The sequence below is a fragment of the Phocoena phocoena genome, chromosome 7 (genome assembly GCF_963924675.1).
Source record: "Phocoena phocoena chromosome 7, mPhoPho1.1, whole genome shotgun sequence".
NCBI lineage: Eukaryota > Metazoa > Chordata > Mammalia > Artiodactyla > Phocoenidae > Phocoena > Phocoena phocoena.
In genome coordinates, this window is record NC_089225.1 from 80,794,874 (window position 1) to 80,810,292 (window position 15,419).

Sequence of the window (15,419 nt, forward strand, 5' to 3'; positions counted from 1 at the left end):
TACTATATATAGAGAATCCTAAAGATGCAATCAGAAAACTACTAGAGCTAATCAATGAACTTGGTAAAGTAGGAGGATACAAAATTAACACACAGAAATCTTGCATTCCTATATACTAATGATGAAAAATCTGAAAGAGAAATTAAGGAAACAATCCCATTTACCACTGCAACAAAAAGAATAAAATACCTAGGAATAAACCTACCTAAGGAGACAGAAGACCTGTACGCAGAAAACTATAAGACACTGATGAAAGAAATTAAAGATGATAGAAACAGATGGAGAGGTATACCATGTTCTTGGATTGGAAGAATCAACATTGTGAAAATGACTCTACTGCCCAAAGCAATCTACAGATTCAATGCAATCCCTATCAAACTACCACTGGCATTTTTCACAGAACTAGAACAAAAAATTTCACAATTTGTATGGAAACACAAAAGACCCAGAATAGCCAAAGCAATCTTGAGAAAGAAAAATGGAGCTGGAGGAATCAGGCGCCCTGACTTCAGACTATACTACAAAGCTACAGTAATCAAGACAGTATGGTACTGGCACAAAAACAGAAATACAGATCAATGGAACAGGATAGAAAGCCCAGAGATAAACCCACCCACATATGGTCACCTTATCTTTGATAAAGGAGGCAAGAATATACAATGGAGAAAAGACACCCTCTTCAATAAGTGGTGCTGGGAAAACTGGATAGCTACATGTAAAAGAAGGAAATTAGAACACTCCCTAACACCACACACAAAAATAAACTCAAGATGGATTAAAGACCTAAATGTAAGGCCAGACACTATAAACATAGGCAGAACACTCTATGAAATAAATCACAGCAAGATCCTTTTCGACCCACTTCCTAGAGAAATGGAAATAAAAACAAAAATAAAGAAATGGGACCTAATGAAACTTCAAAGCTTTTGCACAGCAAAGGAAACCATAAACAAGATGTAAAGACAACCCTCAGAATGGGAGAAAATATTTGCAAATGAAGCAACTGACAAAGGATTAATCTCCAAAATATACAAGCAGCTCATGCAGCTCAATATCAAAAAAACAAACGACCCAATCCAAAAATGGGCAGAAGACCTAAACAGACATTTCTCCAAAGAAGATAGACAGATGGCCAACAAACACATGAAAGGATGCTCAACGTCACTAATCACTAGAGAAATGCAAATCAAAACTACAATGAGGTATCACCTCACTCGGGTCAGAATGGCCATCATCAAAAAATCTACAAACAATAAATGCTGGACAGGGTGTGGAGAAAAGGGAACCAGCAATTCTACTTCTGTTATATATCTGAAGGAAACTAAATCACTATCTCAAAAGAATATCTGCACCCCCATGTTCACTGCAGCATATGTACAATAGCCAAGACATGGAGACAATCTAATTGTAAATGGACAGATATATAGATAAAGAAAATATGGTGTGTGTGTATATATGTAATGTATGTGTATATACAGTATGTGTATACATACAATTATATACACATATGTGTAAGTATATGTACGTAAGTGTATACATACACATATATATACACACGCGTATATATACACATACATACACACAATAGGATATCATTCAGTCATTTAAAAAAGGAAATCCTGGGACTTCCCTGGTGGTCCAGTAGTTAAGACTCCACGCTTCCAATGCAGGGGGCCTGGGTTCGATCCCTGGTTGGGGAACTCCCGCATGCCGCGCAGCACGATAAAAAAAAAAAAAAAAAACAGAAAAAAGAAAAAAGAAAGGAAGGAAATCCTGCCATTTGTGACAACATGTATGGATCTTGCGGGCATTATGCTAAGTGAAATAAATCAGACAGAGCAAGACAAATGCTGTATAATATCATACTTGTGGAATCTAAACAAAACAAAAAAAAACCAGTAACTGAACTCATAGATACAGAAAGATTGATGGTTGCCAGAGGCAGGGGCTGGGGGGTGGGCAAAAATCGTGAAGGTGGTCAAAAGGTACAAGCTTCCAGTTATAAGATAAAATCCTGCAATATGATGTACAGCATGTACAGCATGTATAGTTAACAATCCAGTATTGTATATTTGAAAGTTGTTGAGAGAGCAGATACAGAAAGTTCTCATCAAAAGAAAAATATGTAACTATGTGTGGTGATGGATGTTAACTTGTGGTAATAATTTTGCAATATAACATATATCTAATCATTATGTTGTACACCTTTAACTAATTCAGTCTTACATTTTAATTATATCTCAATAAAACAATTGTCTGTTATTATATAGCTTTCAAATAAAATGTGTAATTCATTTTTTAAAAAGTACTAAAAAAGAGAGTTCGACTTGCAGACGAAGGTGGCAGCCACGCACCACATCCACCCCTCCTGCAAGCCCACAAGCCGGTGCGCCCAGCCCGCCTGCCCTACCCGCCGCCTGTTCATTCCCCTGAGGAAGCCAGCCAAGAGTTCACTGATGCACCCATTCCAGTGGTGTAATGGGTTTTTCTGTGGCCTGGGACTGGCGAGCACCAACAAGTCCTGCTCAATGCCACCCATCAGTTTCCAAGACCTTCCCCTCAACATCTACATGGTCATCTTTGGCACAGACATCTTTGTCTTCATACTCAGCCTCATCTTCTGCTGCTATTTTATCAGCAAACTCTGGAACCAGGCACAGAGCAAACGATATGGATATAAAGTGGTGATGCTTAAAGGTGATGCCAAGAAGTTACAGTTATATGGGCAGACCTGTACAGTCTGTCTGGAAGACTCCAAGGGGAAAGATAAGCAGGGTGTGCTCTCAGGCCAACATGCCATTCACCACAAGTGTCTGGTGAAGTGGCTGGAAGTACGCTGTGTCTGCCCCATGTGTAACAAGTCCATTGCTGGTCCCTCAGAGGCCACCCAGAGCATCGGGATCCTACTGGATAAGCTGGTGTGAGTGCTGCCTCCATACCAAGGCCTGGAGAAGACCTCTAGCCTCATGGGTGCCTGGTCCTTCCGCAAAGCTGCAGAGAACAAGACTGGTGGGTGGTGATGGGCGTGCTCACCTGGAGGGGCAGGGGTGCAGGTCTGGTCTTCCAGCATCAGGGTGAGACTAGACTTGCCCACCTCTCTGCTTCCTGAAGCCTTCTTCCCTGCTACTCAGTTTTGATGGACTTGCCCATGAGGAACACTGTATCCTGGTACTGGACTATCTGCCTGCCTTGTCCCTGCTCTGGGAAAAGAAATCCATTCCTATTTGGCCAAGAACTTAGAGCTCACTCCCTTGAGGGTTCTGCTGAGGAGGACAAGCTGCCCTGACCTAGAAGAAGGGATGAGGTGGGCTCTGCCCCACTTGTGACCTCCCCACCCCCTCCCCACTCCTTCCAGAGGAAGGTTAGAAGGGAAGGAAAGTTGGAGGAACCAATTGCCTCCAGTGGAAGCGAGGGAGGCTCTGTAGGAAATCGGGAAGAACAGAGATGAACAGAAGAAAAGTCAATGTTTACATGGGACCTATGGAAACAAAGGCTGGCTGGCCGGCCTGCTGACTACAGGTGGGTAGAGGGCAGCCCCCTCCCCCTCCTAGATCTGAGGTGCTATCCGTTCCCTATTCTTTGGTTGATCTCAGAGCTTCCTATTCCTTGTTGGGGTTTGAGTATCCACCGGCCCAGAGGAAGGGCTTGGTCTACACTCAAATGGATTCCCAGGGTTTTTTCTAAAGGAGCAAAAAGGGGCCTGGGGATGGGGATGTCTGAATATTAAGGTCACAGTGGACACCCTCTTCCCCTTTGTAAATAGTATTTTTATACTTCACCCTCACCATCTCAGGCTTTATACATGGAATCCCCCAAATGGAAGGGGTAGGGGTTTTCTGTTCCTCCCCCAAGTGGGTGAGGGTGGGAAAAAGGTATGTATTTAAAGAAAATTAAATTTAATAACAAGTTTCTCTAAAAAAAAAAAAAGTACTAAAAGAAATTCATATTAGAAAAACAAGATAATGGGTCCATAATGGAACAAAAAATTCAGTGTTGTGAAACTAATAAGGAAAAAAGAGAAACATAAGTTTCCAAACACTAGAAAGAATTCACCCAATTTCACAGTACACCTACTTACATGGCATAGTAAACTCCTGTGAGAAGTTGCACCATAAATTCGGGATCCAATACTATTCGACCACAGAGTTCTTTCCAGTGTTTTTCATGTTGCCGTGGAAACCCACTCACACAAACCCTAGGAAAATACATTATTTATCACATGTGATTTCCTGATACATTAAATAAAACATTTTTGTTTCCATAAATTCACTTATTCAATGACTCATTTCTCAAATATTTTTTGAGTACTTGCTATGTGTCAGTCACTATCCTGGGCCCAAGCATACAGTTGTAAACAGGCAAAAAGATAAAAATAAAATCTGTGCCCTCATAAAACATACATTCTAGTGTACTATATCAATAAAAGTAATAACTTTTCTCAAATAGGTATCTCTTTCATAATCATCCTTCTCCCTCTTCACAAAAGAAATGCATAACTTTCATACATCCCAAATTGAATCAGGATGGAATTAGTGGAAGATATAGAAATCTCCAAACAAATAACCAAAGTATCATAAACAATTCTGTTTTCCATCTCATTAAGAGATGCTTCCAGAAAAGTTACCCTTAATAATTATCAAAAACTGTTATGTACTTCTATTATTTTAAGAAATTAATTTATTAGAATAATTGTAATGGTGAGTTCAGAAGAAATTTTTTAGTGTTTCATGCATTATGGTCAGGAAATATTTAAAAAATTTTAATTTACGCATTTTTTTGGTGGCAGAGACGTATAATTAGGAGATCAATAAAAGATCTGTAAGTATAATACGGCACGATATTAGGATAAAATTATGTGGATAAAGTGGAACAGAAATTCAATTTTAAGGAGATAAAGAATGTTAGACTATTAAAAGCTTGTTCATTTATTCCATACATGGGATGAGGGTGGTTATCAATCAGATCACTGTGTATTTACATTATATACATTTAAAATAGTGATCAGCAATTATTTATTATGTCAATATTTACCTACTGGAAATCATATAATTTACAACTATTTAAAACAGAATAAAAAATTTAAATGTTAACTTAAAAGTGTACAAAGGCTACACAGTTTTTCGAAATTCCTTAGGGGATATGTGAATAAAATTCTGAGGACTACTAAACTCTATCATCACTTTTGTTATTTTTTTTTTTGCGGTACGCAGGCCTCTCACTGTTGTGGCCACTCCCGTTGCGGAGCACAGGCTCCAGACGCGCAGGCCCAGTGGCCATGGCTCACGGGCCCAGCCACTCCGCGGCATGTGGGATCTTCCCGGACCAGGGCACGAACCCGTGTCCCCTGCATCGGCAGGCGGACTCTCAACCACTGCGCCACCAGGGAAGCCCCTACTTTTGTTATTAAGAAACTCTATTTCATGCCACAGTAATGTTACCAATTAGAGATATGGCAGATTTGTTTTAATGAGCCCAAAAATAGTCATTTATAAATAAATTTATCTGTAGATAGGCAGCAAGTGCTTAAACAGTATACTCTCTTGATAACAGTATCTAGGTTAGAGACAAGAATTTTTTTTTTTTTTTTTGCGGTACGCGGGCCTCTCACTGCTGTGGCCTCTCCCGTTGCGGAGCACAGGCTCCAGACGCGCAGGCTCAGCGGCCATGGCTCACGGACCTAGCTGCTCCGCGGCATGTGGGATCTTCCCAGACCGGGGCACGAACCTGTGTCCCCTGCATCGGCAGGCGGACTCTCAACCACTGCGTCACCAGGGAAGCCCGAGACAAGAATTTTGTTAGTCATTAATCATATTATTATAGGCACGTGAACTTTAAGATCCTCTATAAATCAATCTCACAGCTAATTTAGATCCGCCTTCCTTCATTTAGCAAAACTGAGTTTTGGTCTCTTCCCGATAATACAACAGCATGAACTTGTGCAAAGCATTTGCAGTGGGCAGACTCTTTGGAGGGTGGGGTCAGGGGCCCTGATCCCTATGATCCCTCCTTCCTGGTGTTCACACCCTTGTGTCATCCTCTCCTCTTGAGTGTGGGTGGAACCTGTGATTTGCTTGTAACAAGGCAAAGGTGATAGGATTCTCATGCATACATGTACACATTATGTGATTATACTATATAAGAAGAACTGACCACTGGCCTTCAGCAGACAGTCAACAAGAAAATGAAGCCTGTCCTACAACTACAGGAACTGAATTTTGACAAGAGAAGTGTATAATTCCTCAAATGAACCGCAGATAAGACTGCAACTCCAGCCAACATCTTAACTGCAGCTTGTAATACCCTAAGCAGAGGGTCCACCTAAATGATACCTAGACTCCCAACCCCAAGAAACTGAAATAATGAATGCATACTATTTTAAGCTACTAAATTCATGGTGTAATTTGTTATGAGGCAATAGAAAAACTAAAATAGCATTTAACTTTTGTGGGGGCCTAGTTTCCTCAAATAAAAATCAACTGGGCAGGATAAACTGAGTGTTCCTTCTATAATTAAAATTCTGCTCCTCTGTCTCCAAACTCATTTATATTAATTTTTTTTCAACAGTGGAAATTTAAAATTTCAGCTCAGGTTTGTCCAAATTATTAGAAATTCTGATTTAGTAAAGATTAGAATATACAAATACAAATGAGACATACACATAATTAATGTCACTGCTAATCTTATCCAAAGCAGACAGTTATTTGTGAGATATATAAAGGAAAAAGTTCATGTTTCTTACGACTTTCTCTACATAGAGGACTATTTATTCAAATCACTCAAAGTGATTTATAAAAATTGGCATCCAAGCAGTGACTAGGTATATCACCAAACCACCCTAAACCTAAAACATCTTGGCTTAGCTCAATGTTGAGCTAGAAAATGCTTCTTTAGTAACTGAAATATTTTCAAGAAATCATGATGTATGAGGGATGATAGGATTCCTATAGGAATGTAAGTTCCCTGAGTTTTGTTTACTGCTATATCACCAGAAGTTAGAACAGTGCCTACCAGAGAGAATGTGCTCAATAAATATGTGTGAAGGTTAATGATAATTATTCTTCTTACCTGGAGCCCATTCGGCAAAGAGACTGGTAAGATGAAGCAGGCATATACACAATAGCAGAATTATAACATAACATAAGAAAACTCAGGACTTCAAACCTAGAAAAAACAAAAACAAGGAAAAAGGATTACAATTATTTCTACTTAGAGACTGTAGTAAATGATTTCGTCGTTTGATGGTTATAACAACAATGCCTTAATATTGACCTTCATAATTTCTCAATCAGATTACTGTAATATCCTCCTCAATAATTTCCCTATTTCCATTTGCCTTATTAAAGGTCACAGCTCTTGCTGCCATCTATATTTTCTTCCTAAGGAAAACCCCCATCATGCTTGAACAGATGACTCCTCTATGCTACATGAATCCACTATTCCTATTGACTGCATGATAAAGCCCAAACTCATCATGGCATACAAAGTCCTTTAAAATCCACCCTCAACCTACCTCTCCAGCCCTACTTCCCTCTACTGTCTACCACATACACCACACTACATCAGTCTTATACCATTCCATGAATATGCCATAACCTTTCATAATTCCTTGCTTTTATGGATGCTACCCTTTCTTATTAGAACACACTTTTCACTTGGGAAACTCCTGCTAAGGTTTCAAATCCTGGCTCAAACTTTAATCTCAGACATAAAGCCATTCTCAATTCTTCTAACTAAAACAAACAAACACTGTTCCCTTTATCTGTGTAGCTCTAATACAGCATTTATCCCACTAAATCAACTCTGTCTTTACCTCTGTTTTATCTATTTAGTAATAAGCAACTTTAGGACACAGACTCTGATTTATTCATCTCTAACTCTAGTGTCCAGCATAGTGTTTAATACATTATTACTGCTCAATTAATTTTTATTGAATGAATAAATGAATGCTTTCCTAATCTTTATGATCACTAAGAAAGTGGCTCCTAAGCCTGGATGCACATTATAGTTATTTAAGGACATTTTGGAATAATATATTCCTGTGTCTCAACCCAGACTGACCCAATTAGAATCTCTGAGGGCAGGACCCAGGAATGTTGTTTGTCTAAAAAGCTTCCCATAGGTGGTGAAGAGTATATGGAAACTCACTGTACTATTTTTGAAACAAAAAAGCCAGAAATTATTTCAAAATGAAAAGGTAAAAAGTGAGTTGAAAGTCTGACGTGGAAGCAAGCACATCTTCAGATCCTTTCCCCTTCTCTATGCTGCTAGGTTTATTGAAGATTTATTTTCTGAAATTGAAGATTTATTTTCTGAAAGGATAAAAGAGAAATTTCTACCTGGGAACCACCAGGCACAATTATGATTTGGGGTCAGGGCAGGGGGTGGGGGAGGAAGGGAAGACACTGAAAATAGAAAACTTAAGTGAAATAGGTCTTATTGGATATTGAGACCTCAAGTCCTCCTTCCCTATGTGGTCACAGAATGCTAGCAGCAAGCCCTCTGGTTAAGAGACTAGAAGAGTTTTCTTTGGGGAATTTGACCACCCTAAGAGGAAAGACTTAACGATATGGACTTGGGAAGTTCCCCAGCTGGATGGCCCAGTGAGAAGTTGTGAAGTTCACCGTCAATTAGCCCTACCAACATGGTCATAGCTTCTCATTTTTTTTATTCCCCTACTTTTAAACATAAGCAGGAAAAAAGGATTACCAGACACCTGAGGAACTTCACTAACATGAAAATGAGATCAAAATAAAGAAATGGGGGGTGGCGGGGGCACAATTTGGAGGACACAGAGAACACAGAAGAGGAAAAAATAAAGCTAATTAGCATTAATATTCTAAAAGATGAGATGTTGTTTCAAAAAATTAAAAAAAAAAACACCAAAAAGGGTCTATTTTAAAAGACCATTCAGAAAACAAGAACACCTTTTAGATATACAAAATATGATGACAGAAATTAAAAACTCAAGAAAAGGATTGGTGGATGAAGTTGAGGAAATACCACAGAAAGTGAAGCAAAAGGAAAAAGATATGGTGAATGGAAGAGGAAAGAGGACCACAACAGGAGTTCCCACATTCAAATAATAAAAGCTCCAGAAGAAAGATAATAAAAGATGAGATAGATAAAAGACAAATAGTAAAAGACCAGATAAAATGGGGAGCCTAAACTAATTAACAAAAATAATTCAAGAAAATTCCCAGTCTGAAGGACATGAGTTTCTAAATAGAAAAGGTCCACATAGTGCTCAGCACAAGGAGGAAATAAACCCACACCAAGAAATACCACCATGGAATTTCAGAATACTAAGAACAAAGAATGAGGATACAGGGTGCAGGAAACAGTGGATCCATCCACAGAGGAAAAAGACAAAGAGAATTCCCAGGATAAGAGTGAGGGGAGATCCCAATATAATGTGTACACCAGGCAAAGAGGGCAACACAGTCCAGATTGGAGTAAGTCAAAAGGTTCTGAGATAAAACTGAGAAAATAACTGGTGTAAATGAAGTCTTGGAAGGCTATGTAGAAAACTGATAGAAAATTTGCAGGGTTGAATTACAAAGCACATAGTAAACAAAGAAAACAAAAGGCCAACGATGAACTTCAAGGAAAACAAAAAGATATGCAGGAAAGGAAAAGTAATAAACTAATCACAAAGCTCAGCCTGAATAGCTCTGATGAACAATGATCATTCATAATGATGAGAAATCTAAATAATGAGTTCCCCATAATTACAACATAAGATAGGACAATGAGAGCGGTAACAACCTAAATTTTTATCTTTCCTAGAGATAAGTTATTAGATAATGCCCCAAAGTGAAACATTAAAAAGCAGTAAATTACTCAAAGAAGTGGAGGTAAATATTAAAAGCAAGATTTCTCAACCTCAGCACTATCGGCATTTGGGGCTAGACAAGTGTTTGCTGTGGGGGGCTGGCCCAGGCATGGCAGGATGCTGAGCAGCATTCCTGACCTTTACACTTGAGATGCCTGTAGCAGTCCTCCCTCCCACTCAGTTGTGACAACCAAACAAGTCTCCAGACATTGCCAAATGTTCCCTGGGGGGCAGAAGTGCCCTGGCTGAAAACCACTGGTTAAAAGTTGTTACATCTGGGAAGGGAGAAGTGGAATGGAGAGGGGGCTGGAGATTGCAGTTCTTCTTAATAAGCTCTGTAGGATTAATGCATATTTAACTGAAAAAAAAAGGGTGTGTGTGTATGCGTATTACTGATACAGTCGGCGATACAAAAAAGTAAAATATACAGCAAAGACAAAACAATAGCACAATAATGAGATACCAATTGTCATACCCACTAGGATGGATATAATCAAAAAGATGGAAAATAAGTATTGGTGAGGATGCTGAGAAACTGGAACTATCATACACTGCTGGTGGGAATGCAAAATGGTATACCACTCTGGAAAACAATATGACAGTTCCTCAGAAAGTTAAGTATTAAGTTAAATACCATATAGGGACTTCCCTGGTGGTCCAGTGGTTAAGACACCGCACTTCCACTGAAGGGGGCACGGGTTCGATCCCTGGTCAGGGAAGTTCCTCATGCCATGTGGTGGAGCCAAAAAGTAAAAATAAAATAAAGTAAAATAAAATGAAATAAATACCATATAACCCAGCAATTCTACTAGGTATATGTTCAAAAGAACTGAAAATGTTTACACAAAAACTTATAAACAAACAAATGTTGACAGCAGTATTATTCATAAATATTCCAAAACTGGAAATAACCCAAATATCCATCAATTGATGGATGGATGGATAAACAAAATGTATATTGTGATAATGGAACATTATTCAGTCATACAAAGGAACTACACACTACCACATAAACGAAACTTGAAAACATGTTAAGAAACCAGACACCACAAAAGGCCACATACTGTATAATTCCACTTATATGAAATGTCTAAAATATACAAAACCATAGAGATAGAAAGTGAGATACATGGTAGCCAGGGGCTGGGGAGAAAGGAAAGGGGAGTTCTTTTTAGTGTGATGAAAACATCCTGGAATTAGCTAGTGGTAGTGGATGCACAAGCTTGTGAATACACTAAATATCACTGAATTGTATACTGTAAAGCAGTGAATTTTATGGTATGTGAATTATATCTTAATTTAAAATAAATTTAAAAGTCAGTAATTAACTTAAAATGTACAAGTGTAAAACACAGTGCAATTTCCTCAATATTTAAAAAACTCTTGGGGAATTCCCAGGCGGTCCAAGTGGTTAACATTCCGTGCTTCCACTACAGAGGGCATGGGTTCAATCCCTGGCTGGGGAACTAAGATCCCGCAAGCCTCTCGGTGCAAACAAACAAACAAAATAAATAAATAAACAAATAAAATCCTTGCCAATCACTAGAAAAAAAAAATACACAGTTCAATAAGAAATATGAAAAAAAAAGAAATATGGACATAGGACATGAATATGCAGTTCACAGGTCAAGAAAAATACTTAATGAATTAACATATTAAAAGCATTCAAGCCTAGTCATAATTAAAGGAATGCTAAGTAAAATAATGTGACATCAATTTTTAATGTTCAGATTGGCCAAGATTAAAAAATTTGAAAATATCCAGTACTGGGGGTTAGTATGAGGAAAGAGGCACTCTCAAACTACTTGTAGGAGATTCAATTAGTCCATTGGTTTTGGGGAGGGTAATTTGGCAATACTAACTCAAACTGAAAAAGCAGACAATCTTTAGCACAGCAATTTCACTGTTAGGAATTTATTTTACAGATATTTTGGTGCTCCCATGCAAATATTTATACAAAAAATATTGTGTTCCTTATAAGATTGTTTAAAAAAACTGGAAAAAATCTAAATTTTAGTCAGAATGAGAGTGGTTAAAAACTGATAGTATGGGCACTTCCCTGGTGGCCCAGTGGTTAAGACTCCACGCTTCCACTGCAGGGGGTGCAGGCTCAATCCCTGGTGGGGGAAACTAAAATCTTGCATGCCACGTGGCATGGCCAAAAAAAAAAAAAAAAAAAAAAGCAAGTTGTACAATGTGTACAAATGAATCCAGTGTGTATGGGTCTGCAAGTGTTTAAGGCTGAATATATGCTTTTGCATGCATGAAAATTTTCTGGAAGGACACATAAAAAACTGCTAATAATTTAACTACTGAGAGTAGAAATGGGTGGTTAGAGGGAAGAGGACATATACTTTTCTCTTTGTACTCTTGCCTATTTTTACTTTATACTCTGTTCTATTTTAAATGTACCACAAGTATATATTGTTATACTTTAAAAAATTAAAATGAGAAAACAAAAAAGGAATCAGGTAACCAGATGATTTTTATGCAAACTAGTCTGCAAACAGTACTTATGAACCACTATTCTAATATACATTTTCTATTATTAAATGATTTGAGTACCCCAACATAACTGTATAGAAAAAAATTAGGTTGTTACTTTAAGTTGGGATAAGGTCTTCTCCAGGTGTTATACAGCACCCTGCTGGCTAATAAAGAACAATCACTAAAGCTGAATTCCAATATGTTAGGAAACAAGGGAAGCCACTGTGTTTTCTATCATATGTGTAATATTGGAAAGACCCTTAAGAAGAACTGGAATTCCAGACTGAAGCACTTGATCAAAGGTCAATAATTTAGAAATCTGCTTGATCCTATAGTCCTTCCATAACTCTAATATTATAACCAATAAGATGAGTACTATTTTACTATGAGCATAAAATATTATATAACAAATAATAGTATCGGGACTTCCTCGGTGGTACAGTGGCTAAGACTCTGCACTCCCAATGCAGGGGGCCTGGGTTTGATCACTAGTCAGGAAACTAATCCCACATGCCACAACTAAGAGTTCACATGCCGCAACTAAAGATCCCCGCATGCCACGACGAAGATCCCAAAGATCCCGCAGGCCACAACTAAGACTCAGTACAGCCAAATAAATAAATAAACATTTTGTAAAAAAGAATAATAATAACAGTATCACTAACATATATTATGTTCCAGGCACCATGCTAAGCATGTTTTAAGCATCATCTCATTTACTGCTCCCAATAACCATGCAGGGCAATGTATGGTAAAAAATTTGGCCTTGCCCGAAGAAAGTTTTAGCCTTTGCCCTCAGCTTCTGGGAAGTAACCTATGTCATACCTGATAAGTTGTTTAGAATGGAGGCTGGTGACACAGGCTCTCTTTGTTGGTAATGGCTAGATTGAAAGGCTATATAAGACTGCGATGATTGATAGGATTAAGGTGAAAGTTTGGGTGAACTTTATGTGAAGTGACTGTGTCTCATTTACCTGAATGCATTATGGGAACAGATACTGTGTCTGAAGGACACTTCCTCTATCTAGCATTGTAAAACAGAAGCCATGTAAATCCATCCATCCTTCCTCTAATATTAATAGAACATGCTAAACAGGGATCAATAAGATTGTCCAAGCCTACAAGGTCATTAATTTGCTGAACAACAGCCCTGTGTGGAATACAGACCTGAGCTTATGGCAGAAGCCAGTAAGTGCCACCTAGCAACAACTTCTGGGATTTGGAACCAGAAAATTTCCATTTGAGAGACAACCTGCTTACCAATGGGTATGAAGTGAGACTGCCCCCATGACTGAAACATAAAATAATCCTGAAATGTGAAATACCCATAATATCTTGGGTAATGTCAGAAAAACACCAGAAAAGTTCCATAATAAGTGCCAGAAGAGTTCCATTATAAGTGCCAGAAGAGTTCCATAATAAGGTGCAAATGGTTTGTGCAGAAACATGCTACCAAGGGAATGGAAAGAAGTACTTATAGTACTCATAAGCAGGGAGGCAGGAAACCTCTTTTTCCCTAGGGCCAACTTTGGCACCACCTGACAATCTGCCAGATTCTATCTATCACCTAGATGGGCCCCCGTGAACAACTCTCTATTGATCAACAAAGAGCTGCTACGTTTATGGATGAGTATTTCACTGCTATGATGTATTTCACTAGTATGACATATTTAACTTTTGTCTTTTATCATACCAAACCTGAACCAAAGTAATTGTAGATAACTATTAAGCATAAATTAACAATTTTTACTGTCTACAGTTTTTGGGGTTTTTTTTTGTGGTACGCGGGCCCCTCACTGTTGTGGCCTCTCCTGTTGCAGAGCACAGGCTCCGGATGCGCAGGCTCAGCGGCCATGGCTCACGGGCCTAGACGCTCTGCGGCATGTGGGATCTTCCCGGACCGGGGCACGAATCCGCGTCCCCTGCATCGGCAGGCGGACTCTCAACCACTGCGCCACCAGGGAAGCCCTACTGTCTACAGTTTTGACCATTACCGGTTTTGTGCAGTGAATGTTTCCCTCTGTGGATGAAGATCACTGTAAACAACCCTGATGAGATCATGCTGACACAATGCCCCTTCTGTCAAAGCCATGGATCCAATTGTTGAGGGCTACAAAAACAAGGTAAAGTATGAGACTGTGTCTCTAAAATGAAGTAAAAATCTATATCATGTGAGGATATTTAATCCTGTCTCAACAAAAGACAGTTTCAGACCATTTCTTCCGTTTCAAAACCTCTTCCATTTTTCTGTTATATACATTCTACAGCTCCTTTTAAGACGTATTTATACAATATATAAAACTAAAAATACAGTGCTTTGTTTTTTGAAATATTATGGAATGAATCTACATTTAGGACAGAATAAGAAAAGTCATTGAAAAGAATAAAGGCTACAAATAAATCAACTTTAATTTGTTTGTTTCCAGAACTCAGAGCACTCTTGGGGACTATGCATTCAAACCTGGAGGTCTTTCTAACTTCAGGAAGGTTGGTGCTCTCATTAATCTCATTCCACACTGAAGAAAGCAAGGTGCAGAGAGTTATAATTATGGAACACAAACAAGAATACTATGATCAAATGTCTCTTTAATAGTGACATAATTGATTTCATGTTTCTGAAGTTAGAAGAACCATCCATTTGTAAACTTTTCACTACCCTCCATTTTATTTTGTAACTTGATACATGGAACACAGTTAAAATCTATTACTCAGAAATGTTCTATGCTAAAATCAGCCCTGGTTAAATAGGAGGCATTCTATTTTCAACACAAAACAAAGCCCCAGGAGAATTAATTAAGAAAATAAATAGTTGCACAGAGCTATGAGGCAACTGGATACTGTTTGTTGGTAAGAAAATAGATTTCAATTTTTACACTACTGGTAAAGTTTCTTTAAGCGCTTTCCTCAAGTTTATGCACTGAAGGCCACTACAGACAAGAAGCTTGCTTCAAAGCCTATGTCCTTAAAGAGAGCAGGCAGAAGGAGTTCAGCCCAACAGGAGTCATCTACCTATATAATTATCAGTGTTCTCACAATCTTCAACCAAATAAATATAAGTAAAAATCAGAAGTGTAATTATTTTCCTAAAAAATAATGAAAA

At 38.4% G+C, this 15,419-nt stretch overlaps 1 protein-coding gene and 1 pseudogene across 2 annotated transcripts in view; one reads left to right on the top strand and one right to left on the bottom strand.

Moving 5' to 3' along the window:
- Positions 1–15,419, bottom strand: part of HYCC2 (hyccin PI4KA lipid kinase complex subunit 2) — a 40,409-nt gene that overhangs the window by 13,376 nt on the left and 11,614 nt on the right. For both annotated transcript variants that reach the window (XM_065880740.1, XM_065880739.1), the window contains exons 5-7: positions 14,314–14,429; positions 7,066–7,161; positions 4,079–4,195 (exon numbers count right to left, since the gene is read on the bottom strand). In XM_065880740.1, the coding sequence (XP_065736812.1) occupies positions 4,079–4,195; positions 7,066–7,161; positions 14,314–14,429 (329 nt within the window). The remainder of the gene's footprint in view (positions 1–4,078; positions 4,196–7,065; positions 7,162–14,313; positions 14,430–15,419) is intronic.
- On the top strand, positions 2,457–2,924 carry LOC136126081 (RING finger protein 122 pseudogene; annotated as a pseudogene).